At 47.9% G+C, this 20,092-nt stretch overlaps 1 protein-coding gene across 3 annotated transcripts in view; it reads right to left on the bottom strand.

The window, feature by feature from the left end:
* The window catches only part of CHRDL1 (chordin like 1), a 66,145-nt gene that overhangs the window by 8,030 nt on the left and 38,023 nt on the right, over window positions 1–20,092 (bottom strand). For all 3 annotated transcript variants that reach the window (XM_054996836.1, XM_054996835.1, XM_054996834.1), the window contains 2 exons: window positions 17,048–17,115; window positions 10,181–10,355 (listed from right to left, as the gene is read on the bottom strand). In XM_054996836.1, the coding sequence (XP_054852811.1) occupies window positions 10,181–10,355; window positions 17,048–17,115 (243 nt within the window). The remainder of the gene's footprint in view (window positions 1–10,180; window positions 10,356–17,047; window positions 17,116–20,092) is intronic.

Genomic DNA, 20,092 nt, shown 5'->3' with positions numbered 1-20,092 from the left:
TACAACATGCAATCATGTACTGTGCAGTACAACGCACAGAAGAAGGTTATGAAGTGGGCGGCTCCTGTCTTCCCCTTCAGCCTCCGTCCTGAGCCCCTTGAAAAGCTGTTCTTAAGGGTCACACCTCTTGGGCGAGCCCTTGCTGGAAGGGCAGCAGGAGGGAGCCATTCCATTAACTCCTTCCAGTCATCATAGTACATTGGATTCAACCTGCATGAGTCAAAAGCTACCCACTCTCATGATGCATGCCAGGACCTCTGATGTATATCTGATCTCTCATGCCAAATCTGTGGATGCACATGGAATATCCCCTAATGCGCAGAAAAGAATGAGTCTTCCCCTGCTCATGTGGAGCTCTGTGCACACAGAACCACCCCTTTCCTTCCTTCTCCCCACTCTTATTGTCACCAACACTCTTTGGCTTTTGCAAACTCATTGTTCCAATTCTTTCCCCCAACCCTCTGGCAAGATTCAGAGCTTCCAGACTGAGTAATGGAGCGTTAGCCCCTTCCACTGCACCTGCTCCCAGGCAGGTAAGAATCTAAGGCACATTTTAACGGTAGAGTTTCGTTTGGAGGATGTGCTGTTTATATGCACCTGTCTATTTTATAGACATAGGAGAGAGAATCACAGATACATTAAAAAGGTTAAAAATGAATGAGCGTGACTTCCACTCCGCTTGTGGAAGAAATCTGCTGGATACAACCCGATAATAATAACATTGCTATTTCTGCTGTTTGAGGAGGTGGGATTCACACCCCATAATTCCTTGCACCTTTTAAAATTTTGGTGGAAATCACAGGAAGAATAATTTGGGAGGAGGGGGCTCTGTTGTGCAAGTGTACAGTTCTCCAACTAACAAGTCTGGGAAAGCGAGTCTGGATAAGGAACTCCCATTGGTCATTTCCATGTTTACTGGCCTGCTATTGGAAGCTTGAGTCCCACAGCATTCCTGCCCATGAACTGTTTGAAGTTAGCGCAGTGCTTAATTAATAACACTCACACTAATTGCATAGAACAAAAGAAAATGGCCTGGTCAGCAATTCTTTCTTCCATCTGAAAAAAAACCTCTCTGTGCCTGCAGCGAAGCACACAAGCCTCTGAATCTGCCCTGCTGCGGTCCGAGGCATGGGGAATGTGCTGTTCATTTGCAGGCTTTTTATGCTCCAAAGCAAATCGGTTAGAAATTACTTTGATGATCTCTTCATGTGTGAATCGGGGGTTGGAGACAAGGCAGTGGGAGGGATCAAACATGAAACACTGGCTTGAGTCGAATGTTATTTCATGATTGTTCAGGTGGATAATAAAGCCAGCATTCCTTCAGTTAGTTAATACCTTGAAAGATTAGTTGGCCGTGAATCAAAGGCTTTTAAACATTTGGGGGGCCATTTTTTGTGTGCCTGTGTGTGGACTGTTGGTTTGGTGCCGACCTGCAGTTCTGTGTCAGATTCCTTTTAGTACACTTTGGGTCTCATCAAGGGTTGCCAACATCCAGGTGCAGCCTGGAGAGCTCCCAGAATTACAACTGATCAATTCTCCTAGAAGAAAAGGCAGCTTTGCCTGTGTGGCAAGAGTTTCCAGTGTGGTGCCCACGGGTGCCACGGTGCTTGATAACACCCTTTCTGGTGCCTACCAAGTGGTTTCAGAAAGTACACGTGCCGTATTTTTTTGTATATGAGAACAGCAGCGAGATTGTTAGATGCTCAAAAATGGAAAACTACAATACAGTAGAAAAGTGGCGGGAGAAAATGATGGACTATGCCGAAATGGCTGAACTGATGTCTTAGATTAGGGAAAAGACTCGAGATAAATATTTAATTATATGGAAGCCCCTTATGTGCTTTTGAAGATTAGTGAAGAGGGAAGAAAGAAGCAGATAGAAAGGAGAAATATTCACCAAAGGTAATGTTAGATTTGGTGTAGAGTACGTATTGTTGTTAGACTTCTTCAAATGGAAAATAAGTAGATATCTTTCCTTCCTCCCTTCCTTGCTTCCCTCCTCCCTCCCTCCCTCCCTCCCTCCCTCCCTCCCTCCCTCTCTTTCTTTCTTTCTTTCTTTCTTTCTTTCTTTCTTTCTTTCTTTCTTTCTTTCTTTCTTTCTTTCTTTCTTTCTTTCTTTCTTTCTTTCTCTTCCTTCCTTCCTTCCTTCCTTCCTTCCTTCTTTGGATGTTCTACAGTTATTTCAAAAGTGCTAATAAAAGGGTTTTTTTTAAAGAAAGTAGGTGGGGACACATGGGGCTTTTTCTGATTGGGCATTGAAAGTCTGATTGGCTATGCAGATTTTTTAAAAGTTGCTTCAGCAACAGCTTCACTGCATTACTGTGTGTATGCAAGAAAACATTTTAAAACAATATGTTCATTTTAACAGGCATTCTATCAAAAAGAGTCTCTGCCTAAAATGTTGAAGAGTTACTATTAGAGTTGTGCATCACTTCTTCACTCCTTGACAATTTGTGGTTGGTTGGCTCCGCCTCCTGTGGCATCATTTTGTTGTTGGTTCCACCCAGGGCCGGCGCCAGAGTTTCTGGAACCTGCAGCCACTCATGCACGCACGCATGCCATGGACTGCGTGATGACGTCATCATGCGATGACATCATCACACAGCGCAGGATGGCTGGGGCGGTGCGCAGAAGCTGCTCTGTGCGCCACACGCCACCCCAGCAGCAGCCTGACGGCTTCTGTGCCTGGCTGAGGTGTGTGGGGGCAGAGGAGCGCACAATGGAGCTGGCATGGCTGGCTGCAGCTGCTGCTGCAGCCAGCCAGCCCCGTGCCGCTGCCGCCACCACATGCCCCAGCCGGGCGCAGAAGCCGCGAGCCGCTGCTGGGGCAGCATGCAGAGGCTGCTCCATGCTCCGCATGCTGCCCCAGCAGCAGCCTGACAGCTTCTGCGCCCGGCTAGGGTGTGCGGGGGTGGAGAAGCACGCAGCGGAGCTGGCCACATGCCCCAGCTGGGCGCAGAAGCTGTGAGCCGCTCCTGGGGCAGCGCACGGAGGCTGCTCCGTGCTCCGCACGCTGCCCCAGCAGCGGCTCGTGGCTTCTGCGCCCAGCTGGGGTGTGTGGCGGTGGCAGCGGCACGGGGCTGGCTGGCTGCAGCAGCAGCTGCAGCCCAGTCTCGCCAGCTCCGCTGCGCGTGCCTCTGCCCCAACACCCCCTCCGGCGGCTCTCCAGTGCCCTCGCGCCCGAGGCCACCGCCTACCTGGCCTCAATGGGCGCGCCGGGCCTGGTTCCACCCCCTAAGATGGCCATTTTGAGGCTGTACTTACCACCCTGTCTCAGAATTCCAAAGGTGCCTGCAGGCTCAAAAAGGTTAGGGGCCCCTGATGTAGAGCATCACATCATATCCCTGCTGAGTTTCTTGCCCTCCCCAAACTCTGCCCACCCTGGGCTCGACCCCCCAGGAATTTAGTGTTGCCAGGTCTCCCTGTCCTCCCAGCGGGAGGTAGGGCAACTGGCACCTACCTTCTCCGTTGGCTGTCATGTGGGCATGCTCCAGAAGTGATGTCATCACATAGGACGTGGCCACCCCCGGGAGCACTCCTGCGCTTCACAAGGGGCCAAATTGGGCCTGAATCAGGCTAGATTCAGACCAATTTGGCCTGAATTGGGCCACTGCAGAGCACGGGAGGCTCCTGTGCTCCGTAGCAGAATGTCAGGTCTGTGCCTCATCCATGTCACTACTTAATGCTGGCCTGTTGTTTGCTGACCTATTATTTCTGAACCAATGTTTCTGAACCATTATTTCATGCTATAAATTGATGTCATATTACCAATGCTATAATGGTTTCCTTTCACAGGCTTATTGAAGCTCCAGGTGCCTTATCTAATGGACTGTAGAAACTTTCAGTGCTGCTGACCTTGTATACCGCTCACTCCCATGCACTGCTATGTCTCAACTTTGATCTCTTGCTTTCTCAGTGTCTCGACTTGATAATACAAACATGTGAGACGTTCTCAGGATGAGTTCGCGCCAAAAGTCCTGTTTTACTGTTGGGAGGGGGAAAGAGCAAACGTGTGTATTAAGAGGTCACTATTCCTGTCAACCTGATCTTACTGCTTAGATGCTTACCTTACTTCTGAGTAATTCTACGGACATATCTGTGGAAATGATCTGATTTCTGAATAAAGCCCTTTAACCAAGAGCCTGGATTCTTGCTGTGATGGTACAGGGGTCTATCTGCCATAGCCTGCCATCCATAGCCTGACACTGACCGATCCATGCCGATTGGGGCTTGAATCAGTCCAGATCAGGCCCAAATTGGCCTGGAACGGGCCACTGAGGAGCACAGGAGCTCTCCCATGCTTCACAATGGCCTGATCTGGGCTGATTTGGGTCTGAATTGGCCCGGATTGGGTCTGAATTGGCCTGTAATGGGCCACTGTGGCAAGCAGGAGTGCTCCCACACTCTGCAGTGGCCTGATTCGGACCTGATTCGGCAGCAGCCCAATTATAATCACTGGCTGGAAATCCTGCACGTGTCGGAGCAGTGCTCCCGTGCTCCGTGCCAGGCCAATTTGGGCCCCAAACAGGCCAATTCTTTAAGAATCAGCCCAGTGCAAAGTGCAGGAACACTCCTGTGGCCTGTATGATGATGTTACTCCTGGAAGTGATTTCATCATGCTGCGCCAGGAGCCAGGTGAGTGCCGGGTTCCCCACTCCTCCCACAGGGAGAGTAAGGAGACCTGGTAACCCTAAATACATGAGAGGTTACCTACTCTAACTTAGGGATGGAGACTTGGAAGGGGGGGGGACCTCAGCAGAGATGCGATGCCATAGAGTCCACCCTGCAAAACAGCCATTTTCTCCAATGGGACTGATCTTTGGAGATCAGTTGTAATTCTAGGAGAACACCAGGCCCCACATGGAGGTTGGCATCCCTGCACACACCCTGTCTTTTAAATTACACGTGTAAGGGACCCATAAGGGACCCATGAACGGGCCTGATTTGCGCATATACAGGCCATCTAGCCATTGACTGAGTGAACTGGCCATCGATCATGTCACCTACATTAAATGTACATGAATTTAGATTTTTACCTCTTCCTGATGCTACAAATGCTTCAAATAAAATGCCAGCTGTCATTTTATAAACAAAAGTTTAAATGAGCCATTGTTTACAAAAATAGCAAAACAAAAGTTTACAGGGAGTGCGTTTTGAGCAGAATTTAATCCTCTCTCATGACTCTTCTAATATAAAGACTTTCTGGTTCTGTTAAACTGGAATGGGTTTCTTTAGGGGGATCATTTGCCCCAGAGTTAACTCAGTGGAGAGATTGTAACAGTGGAGCCCCGCAGGTGAATGCGGCATCTTCCAGGGATCTAATCTGCGCCCAATCCCTTCCCGTTTAGCGGCACCACTCTGCTTGCCTGGACCCTCATTCACAAGAAGAGAGTGCCTCTGAGGAAGTGCAGAGGGACGGTCTTCATTACTGAGTAATCCAGTGATTTTCAGACTTTTGAAATTGGGTCCCTCTCTTCTAAACTTGCTCCATGTAGGGCTAAATGCAGTAATTCTCAATTAAGAAATTAAGTAGGATGGTGTCTAGAAATGTTTGGCACTGCAAGTCTAGATAAAAGCAAGCCCAAAAAAATGACACTGACTGATGAGATGAGATGAAGGTGGTGGGGACCTTAGGGGGAAGTGACCATGTCCTCCTTGAATTCCAGTTGCTGTGGGGAGCCAAGGAAGTTTGTAGCCAGACTCGTAGGTTAGATTTTCGTAGGGCCAACTTCGATGAACTCAGAGGCTTGATGAGAGTCATTCCGTGGGGGAGTGTGCTGGAAGGGAAAGGAGCGAGTGAAGGGTGGGCCATTCTCAAACACGAGCTTTTGCAAGCTCAAGCCCTCACTATCCCAGCAAGACGGAAACATGGAAAAGGCTCCAAGAAACCGATGTGGATGCACAGAGAGCTCCAGAATAAGCTAAGGGAGAAAAAGGAAATGTTCAGGAAATGGAGAGAAGGACAGACCTCTAAAGAGGAGTATAGGAGGGTTACTAAGTACTGCAGATCAGCCATCAGAGAGGCCAAAGCTCAGTACGAGCTGGGTCTGGCCAGGAGGGCTCGCTACAATAAGAAAAATTTCTACAGATATGCGAGAAGCAAATGCAAGGTAAAAGAGGCAACTGGACCGCTGATGGGAGTAGATGGAGAAACTCTGATGGAGGACAGAGAAAAAGCAGACAGGCTTAATGACTTTTTTGCCTCTGTTTTCTCCCTGAAGAACTCAGGCACATCTAGAGATAGTAGAAAATGTGGCATTGACAGAGAGGTTGTGGAGAGGCATCTGGCTGCACTGGATGAATACAAATCCCCTGGGCCGGATGGGGTGCACCCAAGAGTGCTGAAAGAACTTTCCAGAGAACTTGCAGAACCCCTGTCCATCATCTTCAAGGCCTCCTGGAGGACTGGGGATGTGCCACAAGATTGGAGAAGAGCGAATGTTATCCCAATCTTTATGAAAGGGAGGAAGGATGACCCGGGAAACTACAGGCCGGTCAGTCTGACTTCTGTTACTGGGAAGATATTAGAACAGATTTTAAAGGGATCAATCTGTAAGCATCTGAAGGACCACTCAGTGATCCGGGGAAGTCAGCATGGTTTTGTTCCTAACAGATCTTGCCAGACCAACCTGGTTTCCTTCTTTGATCGAGTGACCAGCTTACTGGATTGGGGGAACTCTGTTGACGTGATTTTTCTGGATTTCAGTAAAGCTTTTGATAAGGTCCCCCATGACATCCTGATGGGCAAACTGGAAGACTGTGGAGTGGACTATAGGACAGTTCGGTGGATAGGGAACTGGTTGGAGGACCGCACTCAAAGAGTGGTGGTCAATGGCGTTTCATCAGATTGGAGGGAGGTGTCAGTGGGGTGCCGCAGGGCTCGGTTTTGGGCCCGGTACTTTTCAATATTTTTATCAATGATCTGGACAAAGGAGTGGAAGGGCTGCTCATTAAATTTGCTGATGATACCAAATTGGGAGGGGTAGCAAACACCCAAGAAGATAGAATTAAAATTCAACAAGACCTGAATACTCTGGAGAAGTGGGCAGCTGTGAATAGGATGCAATTCAACAAAGACAAGTGCACCGTATTACATCTGGGCCACAAAAATGGGAAGCACAAATACTGGATGGGGGATACACTTCTGGGCAGTAGTATATGTGAAAGGGATCTTGGGGTAAGAGTGGACTGTAAACTGAATATGAGCAGTCAGTGTGATGCAGTGGCAAAAAAGGCTAATTCAATCCTGGTTTGTATCAAAGGGGCCATAGCGTCGAAATCGCAGGAGGTCATAGCCCCTCTCTATACTGCCTTGGTCAGTCCACACCTGGAGAATTGTGTGCAGTTCTGGAGGCCTCACTTCAAAAAGGATGTGGCCAAAATCGAGAGGGTGCAGAGGAGAGCAACGAGAATGATCAGGGGTCTGGAGACTGAGCCCTACGAGGAAAGGCTGAGGGCCTTGGGAATGTTTAGTTTGGAGAAGAGGAGGTTGAGGGGGGACATGATTGCTCTCTTTACATATTTGAGAGGCTGTCATTTGGAGGAGGGCAAAGAGCTGTTCCAGTTGGCAGCAGAGGGTAGGACGCAAAGCAATGGGCTAAAACTACATGCACAAAGGTACCGGCTGGATATTAGGAAAAACTTTTTCATGGTCAGAGTAGTTCAAAAGTGGAATCAGCTGCCTAGGGAGGTGGTGAGCTCCCCTTCACTGGCAGTTTTCAAGAAGAGGCTGGATGAATACTTGTCAGAGATGCTTTAGGCTGATCCTGCACTGGGCAGGGGGTTGGACTAGATGGTCTGTATGGTTCCTTCCAACTCTATGATTCTATGATTCTATGATTCTATGATGGAAAAGTTTCTGAGTTGCTAGCAAAAACGTCCTTTGCATATACAGATTCAAGCTGTATTCAAGCCCCAATTGGCACGGATCGGTCAGTGTCAGGCTATGGATGACAGGCTATGGCAGATAGATCCCTGTACCATTTTCTCCACAGCCATGAAGATTAGATTTCTCATGGTGAACCCATGGCTATTAAAAATTAACAGATTTTGTCAAGAACTTCCATGGGATATTGATTTTTTGAAAAAGAAAAGCGTAGATCCTTGCATTATCGGTTTTGTGATACATGAAAGGTATGCACGGAACAAAAATGGACATTTGCAGTCACATTAGTGAAGGAAGAGCTCTTAAGGGCCCTTGAGCCCAACTCAGATACTGGAGAGTGATGCTCATTCATCTCCTTGTGGAGACCCACATTCCCACTTACCATTAACCAAAAGGGCCACACTTCTAGCCCTTGCAGAAAGGGTGCACTTCAGGGAAGCTTGTAGCTTATCCCTTCCTCTGACAGTGGTGATTTCAAGGTGGGAACCATTTAGGTGCTGCCTGGAGATCCCCCTGAATTACAACTGATTTCCAGGCAACAGAGATCAGTTCCCCTGGAGAACACGGCTGCTTTGAAGAGTGAACTCTCTGGCATTATACCCCTCTGAGATTCTTCCCCTTCTTAAACCCCACCCACTCCAGGCTCTACCCTCCCCCCAAATCTACAGGAATTTCACAATCTGGCAACCCCAGAACTTCCTACCAATCACAAGTCTCACCACGTACAGGCCTTGCCCACTTTCCTGACACATGGGGCAGGTGCCACATTGGAGAATGGTGCTCAGAAGAACCACAGGTGGTATGTCAAAGAGACATATGTGGCACCCAAGCCCCTGAGCATCACTGGTCTGGAATGGTGCATAGCCTGCTTACTCCTTGAAAGGTTCTTGAAAAGGCCAGTTTTTAGGCCCCTATGGGGCTGCAGTTGGACCACTTTTTTCCCAGTTTATGATTTGTTTTTAATCAATAGCAAGCCAAAACAGGAATGAGTTGGACCGCTCTTCAGAAAAGATTCTGCAGTTCTAAATGTTTCAGATACTAGTCGGCTATTAAGTCAACAAGTCTGGTTAAAGATGAACAGGAGTGGACAATGCATTTTAAGCACCAGCATCCCAAGTAGACAGAAAAGGTACATCAAGGTTGAAAACTGATGTGGCATCCCGAATCCTGAAGGCTCTTTGAACAAGAGGTGAGCCCAACCTTGCAATCTGCATGATCTGCGTTCTCAGTGTTGCCTCCCTCCTTGGGCTTTAAGCAGATTGTTTGCCTTAAAACATATTCTAAAACAACATATGAGTGTTTATACACATTTACATTCATCCTTCACCTCACTGGAAAACATAATGGACATTTTAGAAACAACTGCAAAATTGCTCTGAGGTTGCTGACGTTATAGGTACTAGCCAATAAATGTCTATTGCAGCAGGTTTTTCCCTGATAAGCTAGAAACTGAAAACATTTTTGCAGAAATTTCCAGAGCAGCAAGCCCAATCTTGTCAGATCCTAGAAGCTAAGCAGGATCAGCCTTGGTTAGTCATTAGATGGGAGCAGGGCTTTTTTTCTGGGAAAAGAGGTGGTGGAACTCAGGACCGCACAATGATGTCACTTTGGGTCAGCTGGAACGAGGGGGGAGTTTTTTAAAGCTTAAATCGCCCTTGGCATGGCACGGAGGGCAATCTAAATTCCCCTCTGTCTGGAGATCAGGGGGCGGGGCCACTGGCCATGTGACCATTTTCAAGAGGTGCCGGAACTCCGTTCCACCACATTCCCGCTGAAAAAAAGCCCTGGAGGGGAGACCTCCAAAGAAGACCAGGGTTGCAGAGGCAGGCAATGGCAAACCACCTCTGTTTGTCTCTTGCCTCAAAAACCTCAGCAGGGAGTTGCCATGTCAGCTATGACTTGCTGGCACTTTCTACTTAGCTACCTAAAGCTCCATTACCACACTCAAAATAATATTTGTCTTTGTTTTTATTTGGAAGAGGATAGCATGAGGATGGGTGATCATTGCTTGTTTCTTGCACCTGAAAATGCCCAGAAACCTGAAGGACTGCATAGGAGGCCTCCCAGGAAGAATGTGTGAGGCTGACTTCTTGTCTGTTCCTGCATGAATGTTGCTGACGTTCTTTTTTTCAAACCTTGCAATAAGACTTAAGTATGTACTGGCTAGTATCTGTCACATCAGGGTTTATTGTGTCATAAGCAGAAATTGGGGAGGTGTTGAAATGTGTGAAAGTTGTTGAGCGCCTGGCAGCAGGCTGAAGCCTGTTCAGAAAAGGATTAAAAGTTCCTCTTTACCTCGTCCATGCTTATGTTTGTTGTTGAGGACTATCTGTACAATGGTCCCAGACGCCTGCTGCAGATCTGGTAGGGCTCCTCTGTTACTTCGGCCGCTGCTGAATCGTGGAATGTGGGTGGCTTGCCTGGCACTGCTGGGTGGCAGCTCATAATGGGAGCGAGGAGGGGAATGTCTCTGTAGGAAGAAGGAAGAGGCAAACAGAACTGGAGCATCTCTCAAGGAAGGGAGGACTTCTGAGTTATCTGCTATGACTTCCCTCTGGAGCCTCTCTCACGGCCCAGCAGGCTCAAGCACAAATCCCCAATATTCAGTCTTGTGCCAGAATCAACAACAAGCCTTGCGGTATCGTAAAAACGAACACATTTATTGCAGCAGAAGGTTTCACAGGCCAGCACCCATATCATCCGATGCACGAAGCAGAGATCAAAGGTGATTGATTTATCACATTTGTTCTCTGCTCTCCCCACGAACCGTCTCAGAGTGGAAAACATCAAAAATTACATTTTCATTAAAATTGTAACATTAAAACCACAATAAATAACAGTTCAGTCATAAAAACATTTCCATGGGGTGGGAGGTGAAGAACACCAGTGGTCCACTGATGGAAAACCAGGGTGGAGGTTTCACTAGTACCCACCCCCCACCAGGAGACCGGCAGGAAACTCACCCATGGCACAGCCTTAACCACATGCCTGGTGGAACATCCCTGTCTTACAGGCCCGACAAAAAGAGAACACATCCTGTTGGGCCCACGTTTCAGCAGACAGAGAGTTCCACCGGGGGGGGGGAGGTGAGCCTCCCTGAGGCCAGGGACTACCAGCAAGTTTGTACCAGCTGATCAGAGCACCCTCTGGGGAACATATGGTGAGAGGCAGTCAAGTGTCTCTCAAGGTGACACTCGAGTGTATTTTTGGTCTGTAAATGACCAGCAAATCAGCATGAGGTTTAAACTTATTCAGTTAAAAGTTTACATCGACATTCCACAAAGCAATTTAAAACATTTCTATGTTTGACACACATGAAGCTGTCTTATATAGAATCAGACCTCTAGTCAGGATCGTCTACTCTGATTGGCAGTGGCCCTCCAGAGTTCTCCGATTCAAGTTTTTCACACCATCTCCTACCTGGTCCCTCTCACTGGAAACGGTGAGAACTGAACCTATGGCCTCCTGCGTGCAAAACAGATGCTCTGCCATTGAGTTAATCAACATCCAGCCATTGGGGTGAACATGGACTGGATGTGCTTAAATGCTTCAATATCGATGGGCTTTTCTCAGTTGTTTCTGTCTGTGCTAGGCAGGCAAATAGCTAGCAGCTTCAAGTTGTTGAGGTGTGGGTTACCATTCAGCTCCACATGGCATCTGATGGAGGAATCCCAGGCCAATGTCAAGTTTTGGAGGCCTTTGGCTAGATTCTGTTCAGAAGGATGCATTGGCAGGCTCAGGGCTGGTTCCAGCTTTCTGTAGGCCCTGAGCAAAAAGGTATAGCTGGGGCCCCTTTTCCCTTTGGTAGGGCCCTTTTCTCCTCTAACCACACACCTTTCATTTGCCCCCTCCCCTTTCTTCTTCCACCCTCCATCCAATCTTTCAATCTTATGCTTAAATAAGCTTCATATAGTTTCCCAATAACTGAGAGGAGGGTAATTGAGCGATAGTTCTGTGGGTCCTGCCTTTTCCCTTTATTCTTAAAAATCAGTACCACCAGAGCTTTCTGCCAGATGGATGGAATACACCCCAAATTATTTATCATAGAAAAGAGAGAGAGGTCAAAACTTCTGCCCACCACTTTGGGTTTGATTATAGTAGATCTATCGGTACTCCACCTATTCCTGGTGCTTTCCCCAATTTCCTGTTCTTTATTAGGTATTCAATGGTTTCAACTGACGCTGGTGGCCAAGATTCCAGACCCCCAATCTCAACTAAATTTTCTTCTTCTCTACAGAGGGTTGTATCCAGTCTTCTTTAACCACTCCCTTTCCCATTTCTGTTTCCTTCCTCTGGTAAGAAAAATTGTCACCTTTTATCACTTTGTATAAAAACAGAGAGGAAAAAATATGCCTTCCATGATTTTAGTTGGGATGTTATTCCATGAAATTGGTAACATTTGTGTAAAAGCAATACAAATATTGTTCTGGAAGACCCTCCATCTCAAGGTTTCTCTACTCCCTTCATCAGAAGCGAGGATCCCAATCCACCTCCATCTCAAATGCTTAAACAGCTGAAGAACTGCAACATACTGAACGTTTCATTCACAACTGTCCGTTAGAAAGAAGGGAACTTAATTTTGTTACTCAACACTGGATCAAAGGAACCACAATTTAGTTAATACAAGGGGGGAAACGTCTTTGCTATTTTGCTGTTGCAGACTAACACAGCTAACTCCTCTGGATCTAAACCAAGAGTTACATCTTTGATGCAACAAATTTAATTCTCCAGCAAATATCACAATCCAAATCTTTAATTGTTGAAGGTTCAGCATCTCTTCTAGATGCTGCTGCTCTTATCAACCACCACCGTTCACTCAAGTGGCCAAGTGAACCACCCAGGAGAAGAGGAAGAGGAGGAACCACCTGTGGTGGTGGAGAGGGGCCAAGGAGAGGGGGGGGCTGCGGTGGTTCAGCATCTGCTTCGCCTGCAGAGGACCCCAGCTTCAATCCTTCCCCAACATTTCCTTTGAAAAGGACCAGGAAGTAGGAAGGCTCCTTGCTCAGGACATTCACATCTGGGATTCGGAAAGAATTCTCCTGCTTGTCAGAGTAGCTGGTAATTTGAGATTCCTTGCCTTTCCACGCAGAGTTAAGCATGCTTCAACCTATGAGTTGGATAGCTTTAAGCTTGCTTAAGTCTGTGTTGGACGGTGGCCGCTAGTTTGAGCAATGGAAAACAGAGCTGCCTTGGGATTTGCTTTCTTTTGTTATGGCTTTGCATTTACCATTTCAAAACATGGAACCTTCTCTCCTAAATATGATGTTATAACAATCAGTTACGCCAGACTGCAAAAGTTTAACATTTGACTTTCATGATGAAATTACCAAAATCATTGCAGACTCGGCTCTAGCTTTATATTCATGGCATTTCCATTGGAATTACTGGGTGATGTGGCTGGCTGTCCAGGTTTATCTCCCCCAAATGGGTCCAAGAACTTCAGAAGGCTGCTTGCACTGAGAATTGCCTTACGTCTGCCTCCCAGGTACTTGGCAGGATTCATACTGACTGGCAGGGAGGAAGGGATCCTGCTAGTTAAGAAGGAGCCCCATTTAACTACTCCTCACTTGCGGACTTCACAGGGGATATTTGTACTGAGCATTGCAGTGCTGTATTCTCCAAGTATCTTTATTAGAGGTGGGCACAAACGGAAATATCAACCAAAGTTTGTCACAGACTGGGCTGGGTTTGTTTTTTGGGGGGTTCATGAACTGGCGGTTTGTTGGAGGGCATTTCTGACAAACCACGATGATTTTTAGGTTGGTTCATTTGGTTCGTTTTTCGGTTCATCACTGCAGACAGTCTGGTGCTGATCAATCAGTTTCCTAGGCAACGGGGGGATGGGCTTTCTGCAGACCTTCTGCTGTCCCGGAAGTGACATGTTTATGAACCAAACAAACCGGTTCGCTAACTGGGAAATTTCATGCCGGTTTGTAGTTTGTGGTTCGTGAAACGTGATGAACCACGCATTGCAATGAACCACCATTTTCCTGGTTCATTCCCATCTCTAATCTTTATCTTCCAGGACATGTCTGACTTTTCTGATCTCTGTCTTATTATTTTAGGCAGATTGGGATTGTGGCATTAGAAGAACCTCAGAGCAAGTCAAACCAAGTTGCCCCCCTGCCCCCTGGGAGAGTTTCCTTAGTCTGGACAGAGGTAGTGACGTGAGTAAGCTTGCACTTATTGTTCTTGCCATCGGCAGGGTCTGAGCTGAGTGGCCCCTGGCAGAGCTGCTAGCACTGCTGGGCCTTGGTTAAGCTTGCTTCTGGCCACCAGCAGCCCAATGAAGGCGCTGCCCAATGGTAAGTATTTGGGTAAGTTCAAGAGCTGATGCTGCTCTGTTTTGGGTTGCCAGCTTCCCGGTGGGGCCTGAAGAACTCCCAGAATTTCAATCAATCTCTAGGCCACAGAGATTAGTTCCCCTGAAGAAAATGGCTGCTTTGGAGGGTGGATTCCAAAGGTCATTCCCATCCTCAAATCCCACCCTCCCCAGGCTCCACCCTCCAAATCTCTAGGAATTAACCAAAAAGCAGTTGGCAACCCTAATTCAGCTCTTCCCCCAGACTTCCTGAAAGGTAGATCTTTGAATGGGGGACAGCTGTCTCTTACCTGTATTTAACATACACACATTAACACTAAGAAACCATGCAAAGCATGGCCTGTATTTTACATGTGGAAAATATGGTCGGTTGCATATTGTAGGGCTGCTATGTTTTTCTTTGTGAGTTAAAGCTCACTTAGGTTTGGACAGCAAATTTTGAACCATCAACCCTCAATATCTTCTTGGTTCAGTGCGAGAACACTTGTGTATGGGAAAGCACAATATAAATACAATAAGCAACTCGGTCAATGTCCATGACAAAATCCTGAATCATAGCTTTGGAAGAGGCCAGTTGACTCCAGTCCCCTGCCTACCAAGCGGCAGGCGTTCCCATTCATTCGACTAAGGGTTCTTAACCTTTCTGAGCCTTTGGGCACATTTGGAACTCAGACAGTGGTGGGCACAGTGACAATATGGCTGTCACAAAATGGCTGCTGCAGGAGATGGAGCCAGTCACAAAATGGCTGCTACAGCTTGCCTTCAGTCACACAGTGAAGATCCTTGTGCTGTGGAAACAGTTTCTGCCAAAGCAATGTTCTTAAAAATCTGCGCAGCCAATCAATACTCCAATGGCCAATCAGAAGCCATGCTTTGCAAAAGCCCCACCTGTCCCCACTCACTTCCTAAAAATCTCTTGGCGAGCACCAGAAATGGGCACCATGTTGGGGACTCCTGCGCTAGATCCAAATTTCCCCTTTCAGCATTCCAGACCACCATCTATGCATCCAACCTGGGTTTCATTCACTGAATTTCTGTGGCAAGTCGGTGTAATTTGAGTCTCATCTCTGAAAACAGTCACCTCTGAATATACACATCTCAAGAAATGTCATGTCGCTGATCTTGGAAACACTCATTTCAATGTACTTTTAGGCCAGTCTGTTCCTCAAATACTTGAGGATATTTCAATAGCTACAGTACGCTTTGCCACTACATAAACCATGGTCAGAAACAGTGGCGTAGCATGGGTTGCCAGTGCCCGGGGCAAGGCAAGTATTGTGCCCCCTAACCCGTGGACCGTTAGCACTCCCTGAGTCACCTTGGTTGCCTAGAACCAGGATCACCGGCTGGCCTATCCTTCCCCCTGCCCTTTTAGGGTTGCCAGCCTCCAGGTGGTAGCTGGAGATCTCCTGGAATTACAACTGATCTTCAGGCCATAGAGATCTGTTCCCCTGGAGAAAATGGCTGCTTTGTAGGGAGGACTCTATAGAATTATCTTATGCTGAGGTCTTTTCCTTCCCGAAGCCTGCCTTTTTCATCCCTCAAATCTCCAGGAATGTCTTAACATGGAGCTGGCAACCTTACCTTTCATGCATATTTTTTTCACCCCCTGCCCATCCCTCCCTGCAGGGTCCGGTAAATGCTCACCCCCCGCACCACACACATGCGCGTGAGTGTGGCCATGCACGCTTTCAGCTTGGGGAGGTGTGAGGGGTGCCCCAGCCCAGCCACAGGGCTTCTGCTGGGCCAAGAGCTGTAGCACTTCCTCTCGGCTGTCTTGGCTCCTTCTCCTGCAGCAAGGCACCCACCGGCTCCTGTACTGGGTGGCCGTTGCTGCTTCTGAGCACGCCTGCAATAACAGTGCCTGTGGGACTACATCTCCCAGCATTCTCCTGGTCCAGTCAGCCCTCCAGCCAATGGGAGTGAGCAGCCCTGCATGGTGTCCCATGAGGAAGCTGCAGTGAGGAGGAGGATGGGAGCGTGGCTGTTTGGCACTGAGGCACGGAGATCCAGCACGAGTGACTGCTTAGGGAGGAGAGTCTGGATCATTGTGCGGAACGGGTCTCCCCGACAGATACAAGTGACTTGCCTCGACTGCCCCGGGGAGGGTATAGAGACGGGGCTGGAGAAATTTTGCACCCCTAAGAATTCCGCACCCAGGGCAATGGCCCCTGTTGCCCCGTCCATGCTACGCCACTGGTTGGAAATTCTTCATGTTGAGGCAGGCTGGATCTGCCATTAAAACACCCCTGCTCATGATATTCACTTGCTCTGCTTAACCATCTTCTGTTGTCCAAAGATCTCTTGCTGTCCCCAGTGACTCCACCCTTTCTCACGCTGTCCTTTAGCCTGGAACTGCCTCTAGGGTTGGCATTTCCAGGTTGGGAAATTCTTGGAGATTTGAGGGTGGAGTCATGGGAGGGAAATGTTTAGGTAGGGGAGGGGTCTCCGTGAAGTATAATGCCATAGAGTCCACCATCCAAAGCAGACATTTTCTCCAGTAGAATGGATCTCGTCTCTGTTGTCTGGAGATCAGTTGTAATTTTGGGAGATCTCCAGACCCCACCTGGTGGTTGCCAATCATAACTGCCTCCCTGAGGTCCTGCGTGATTCTCCCTTTCTCACTGGAGATCCTGTGTGTGAAATACTGGTTAGATTTAGGGTTACCATCCTACACGCGGGGCCTGGAGATTCTCCCATGATTGCAACTTATTTGCAGACTATCCTCCCTGTCTCACATTACGGATCCTTTAGGGCAGGGACTCATTATCTTGGGATTGCTTAATCAGAATTGACATTTGTGGCCGTGGTTTGTGCAGTAGGAATTGACCTCCACTTACGGCTTCTCTGTTTGCTGGTTGCCGGAAGATGTCACCATCAGAGTTGTCCCATGATAATTCCCCATCTCCTGCAAGTAAGAAACAGCAGTGTCAGACTTGTTGGAGCCAGCGGTCGTAGGAAGGCTTAGACAGAGGTGCAGAAATTTTGCATAAACACACACCGACCCATGTTTTTCTGGGTTAAAACCACAGTTGCACTTGTATGCAGAGGTTGTATGGAGGAACTAGGAAAAGAACTTTCTTCACATGGGGTTGCCATTTCCTGGTTGGGAAATTACTGGAGTTTTGGGGGTGGAGCCTGGGAAGGTCAGAGTTTGGAGAGGGAAGGGAGCTCAGCGGGGCTGTGACGCTGTACAGTCCACCCTCCAAAGCAGCCGTTTCATCCAGAGGAAATTATCTCTGTCATCTGCAGATAGTGTTGCTGGCTCCGTGTTTGGAAATTCTGGGAGATGTTGGCCCAAATAGACTCCAAATGACGCATGGGAGCACTCCTGTGGCCAGTGCAATGACACCACTTCCAGGTGTCCTACTTGTTGGCAGGGCTTTTTTTCAGCTGGAATGCAGTGGAACAGAGTTCTGGAACCTCTTGAAAATGGTCACATGGCTGGTGGCCCCGCCCCCTGATCTCCAGACAGAGGGGAGTTGAGATTGCCTTCCATGCTGCTCAACGGCACGGAGGGCCATCTCAACTCCCCTCTGTCTGGAGATCAGGGGGTGGGGCCACCAGCCATGTGACCATTTTCTCTGAGGGCAACCCACTGAGTTCCACCACTTCTTTCCCCAGAAAAAAGCCCTGCTCGTTGGGAGCGTGTGTGCCACACATGTTCCCAGGGTGCCTGCCAAGGGCGGGCAATCTCCGGGTGGCCCAAAATGTCAGCAGTGTACAATGCGGTAGAGCCCACCCTCCACAGCAGCCATTTTCTCCAGGAGAACAGACCTCTGTCTGGAAATCAGTTGTAGCTCCAGGAGATCTCAGGCCCTGCCTGGAGGCTGGCAGTCCTAAACCCAATCTGGGTAGATGAGGGGCAGGACCAGCATGCTCATGCCTACACCCCCTCTATGCACACTGAATTAAATGTGGCTCTCGTTGCCTTTTGACTTTGCATTGTGTTGTCCTTTGACTTTTCCATTGACTATTTTTGCTGCCAGGCAGTTGTTTTCAAGCGTTTTGATATGGGACACATTTCCACCTTGACTCTATTTTTCAGGAACCCCACCCCCCTTGTAGAGTAGAGTCATGCCATTTCCCCCTCCCCAACAGAAAATACAGTCATCTCAAGTGAGTTAACACTGAACAAGTTTATAGTTTAAAATTATTTTTTAGCATTTATAAATACATAGCTTTATTGAGCAACAAGCTGTATTTCATGGCCATTTTGCACATCGCGCATTTGCCGCTGAGTCTCTCGGAGTCTCCTCTCTCAGGTCACCCTGCCCCTCCTTCCCTCTCCTGGCCTCACAACCCACCTGTGACTCGAGTGGCAATCCACTTCCACTTCCTGACCCACTGTTGGACAGCTGCTGCTCTAAGCCCATGTATGTATATATCTGCCAATTGTGGACATACTTCATGCATCTGATGAAGTGGAAAATTTATGCTGTAATAAATCTGTTCATCCTTAATGTGCCACAAGGCTCTGCTATGTTTTTACAAGAAAGAATAATAATTGACAGGATGGTATAAAAGCTGCATAATTCATGGTGATGCTGGGAAGCCTGTTACAGTAATTTAATGTAATTGAAAATGCAGGGGCTAAATTGGCTGAAGCCCAAGTACTTAATTGGCTTTGGAACTGAGTGAAAATGTTTGCACATATGTAGCAAATGCTAGTCGGGCTTCCAGGGACTACAAACTGACCCGCAGCTCATATTTCAGAGGAATGCTGACATTTGCACACAAACACATTGCTTTATTACAGCCACACAGAGAAAGTAATCTCCACGTGCCAAACTGAAAGGGGTTTCAGGATGCAAAGGAAGTTCCCTACATGGTGGGTTTAAATACCTGAAACAAACTGCAGGAAGAGTTTTCAAAAACCCCTCTGGACTCAATATCTTTCTTACTGCCAGATGACCCTTGGTGGCTGCATAGGATTTGCAGTCTTTCTCCACTTCTCTTTAAAAATGCAGGTCTTCACTTTCCATTTTAGGGGCCCTGGTTACCCTAACTGGGGTGTGGCACAAATGAGATGCACAGAGATCTCTTTCAGCATTGTACCTCTTCAGCTCAAAGTCTACCATATAAGGTAAAGATAGATGCCAACATCTCCCAAGAGCCAAAAATAGCAGTTAGGAAGCACAGGCAGAGACCAAGATGACTAGCTACTGTTTATCAATAGATGGTGTAGAAAATGAACGGCAGTAAATCAGAGTCTCTGTCCAGGCTCCCTCGATCCTGAAAGTGGGGGGGGGGGGGCATTCTGACTCTGGCAAGATGCCCAGCCACAATGTTAGGATGGTCGTCAGATCTCAGAAGCTAAGCAGAGTTGGCCTTGGTTAGTAATTGGATGGGAGACCTCCAAGGAAGACCAGGGTTGCAGAGGCAGGCAATGGCAAATCACCTCTGTTACTCTCTTGCCATGAAAACCCTGCCGGGGTCGCCATCAGTCAGTTATGACTTGAGGGCACTCTCCACCACTTGGTCAGCCAGCCTGTTGAGATGTGATCAACAGCCCATCCCCTAACCCTTTCTCTACACCCTGAGGTTGCCTTCCTCATATACCATGAGTCTGAAGTGAAGGCAATCATTTGAAGGCAAGAAAGGGTGGGGTGATGGAGCACCTGTTCCCTGAGGTGCTCACACCAAACGAGACACTGTGAAGGAAATCTATGATACAATCAACCTGGCATTTTAAAGAAGGCTTTAAAGCAGCTCCCGTGGGAAGGAGCCTGATTGGACAAGGAGGGTGAACCCCTCACACATGCCACACCCCACCCCGACAGCAACTACGAGCCATAATGGAGACATGTCTTCTGTTCTGACTCATGTTTATTTGCTTCTCTGCATTTAAAAAATAGACTTTAGGATCTATAGATACATTACAT

The sequence above is a fragment of the Eublepharis macularius genome, chromosome 13, assembly GCF_028583425.1.
Source record: "Eublepharis macularius isolate TG4126 chromosome 13, MPM_Emac_v1.0, whole genome shotgun sequence".
Classification (NCBI taxonomy): domain Eukaryota; kingdom Metazoa; phylum Chordata; class Lepidosauria; order Squamata; family Eublepharidae; genus Eublepharis; species Eublepharis macularius.
Note: the sequence above shows the minus strand (reverse complement) of the source record. Positions and strands in the feature narration are given on the sequence as shown.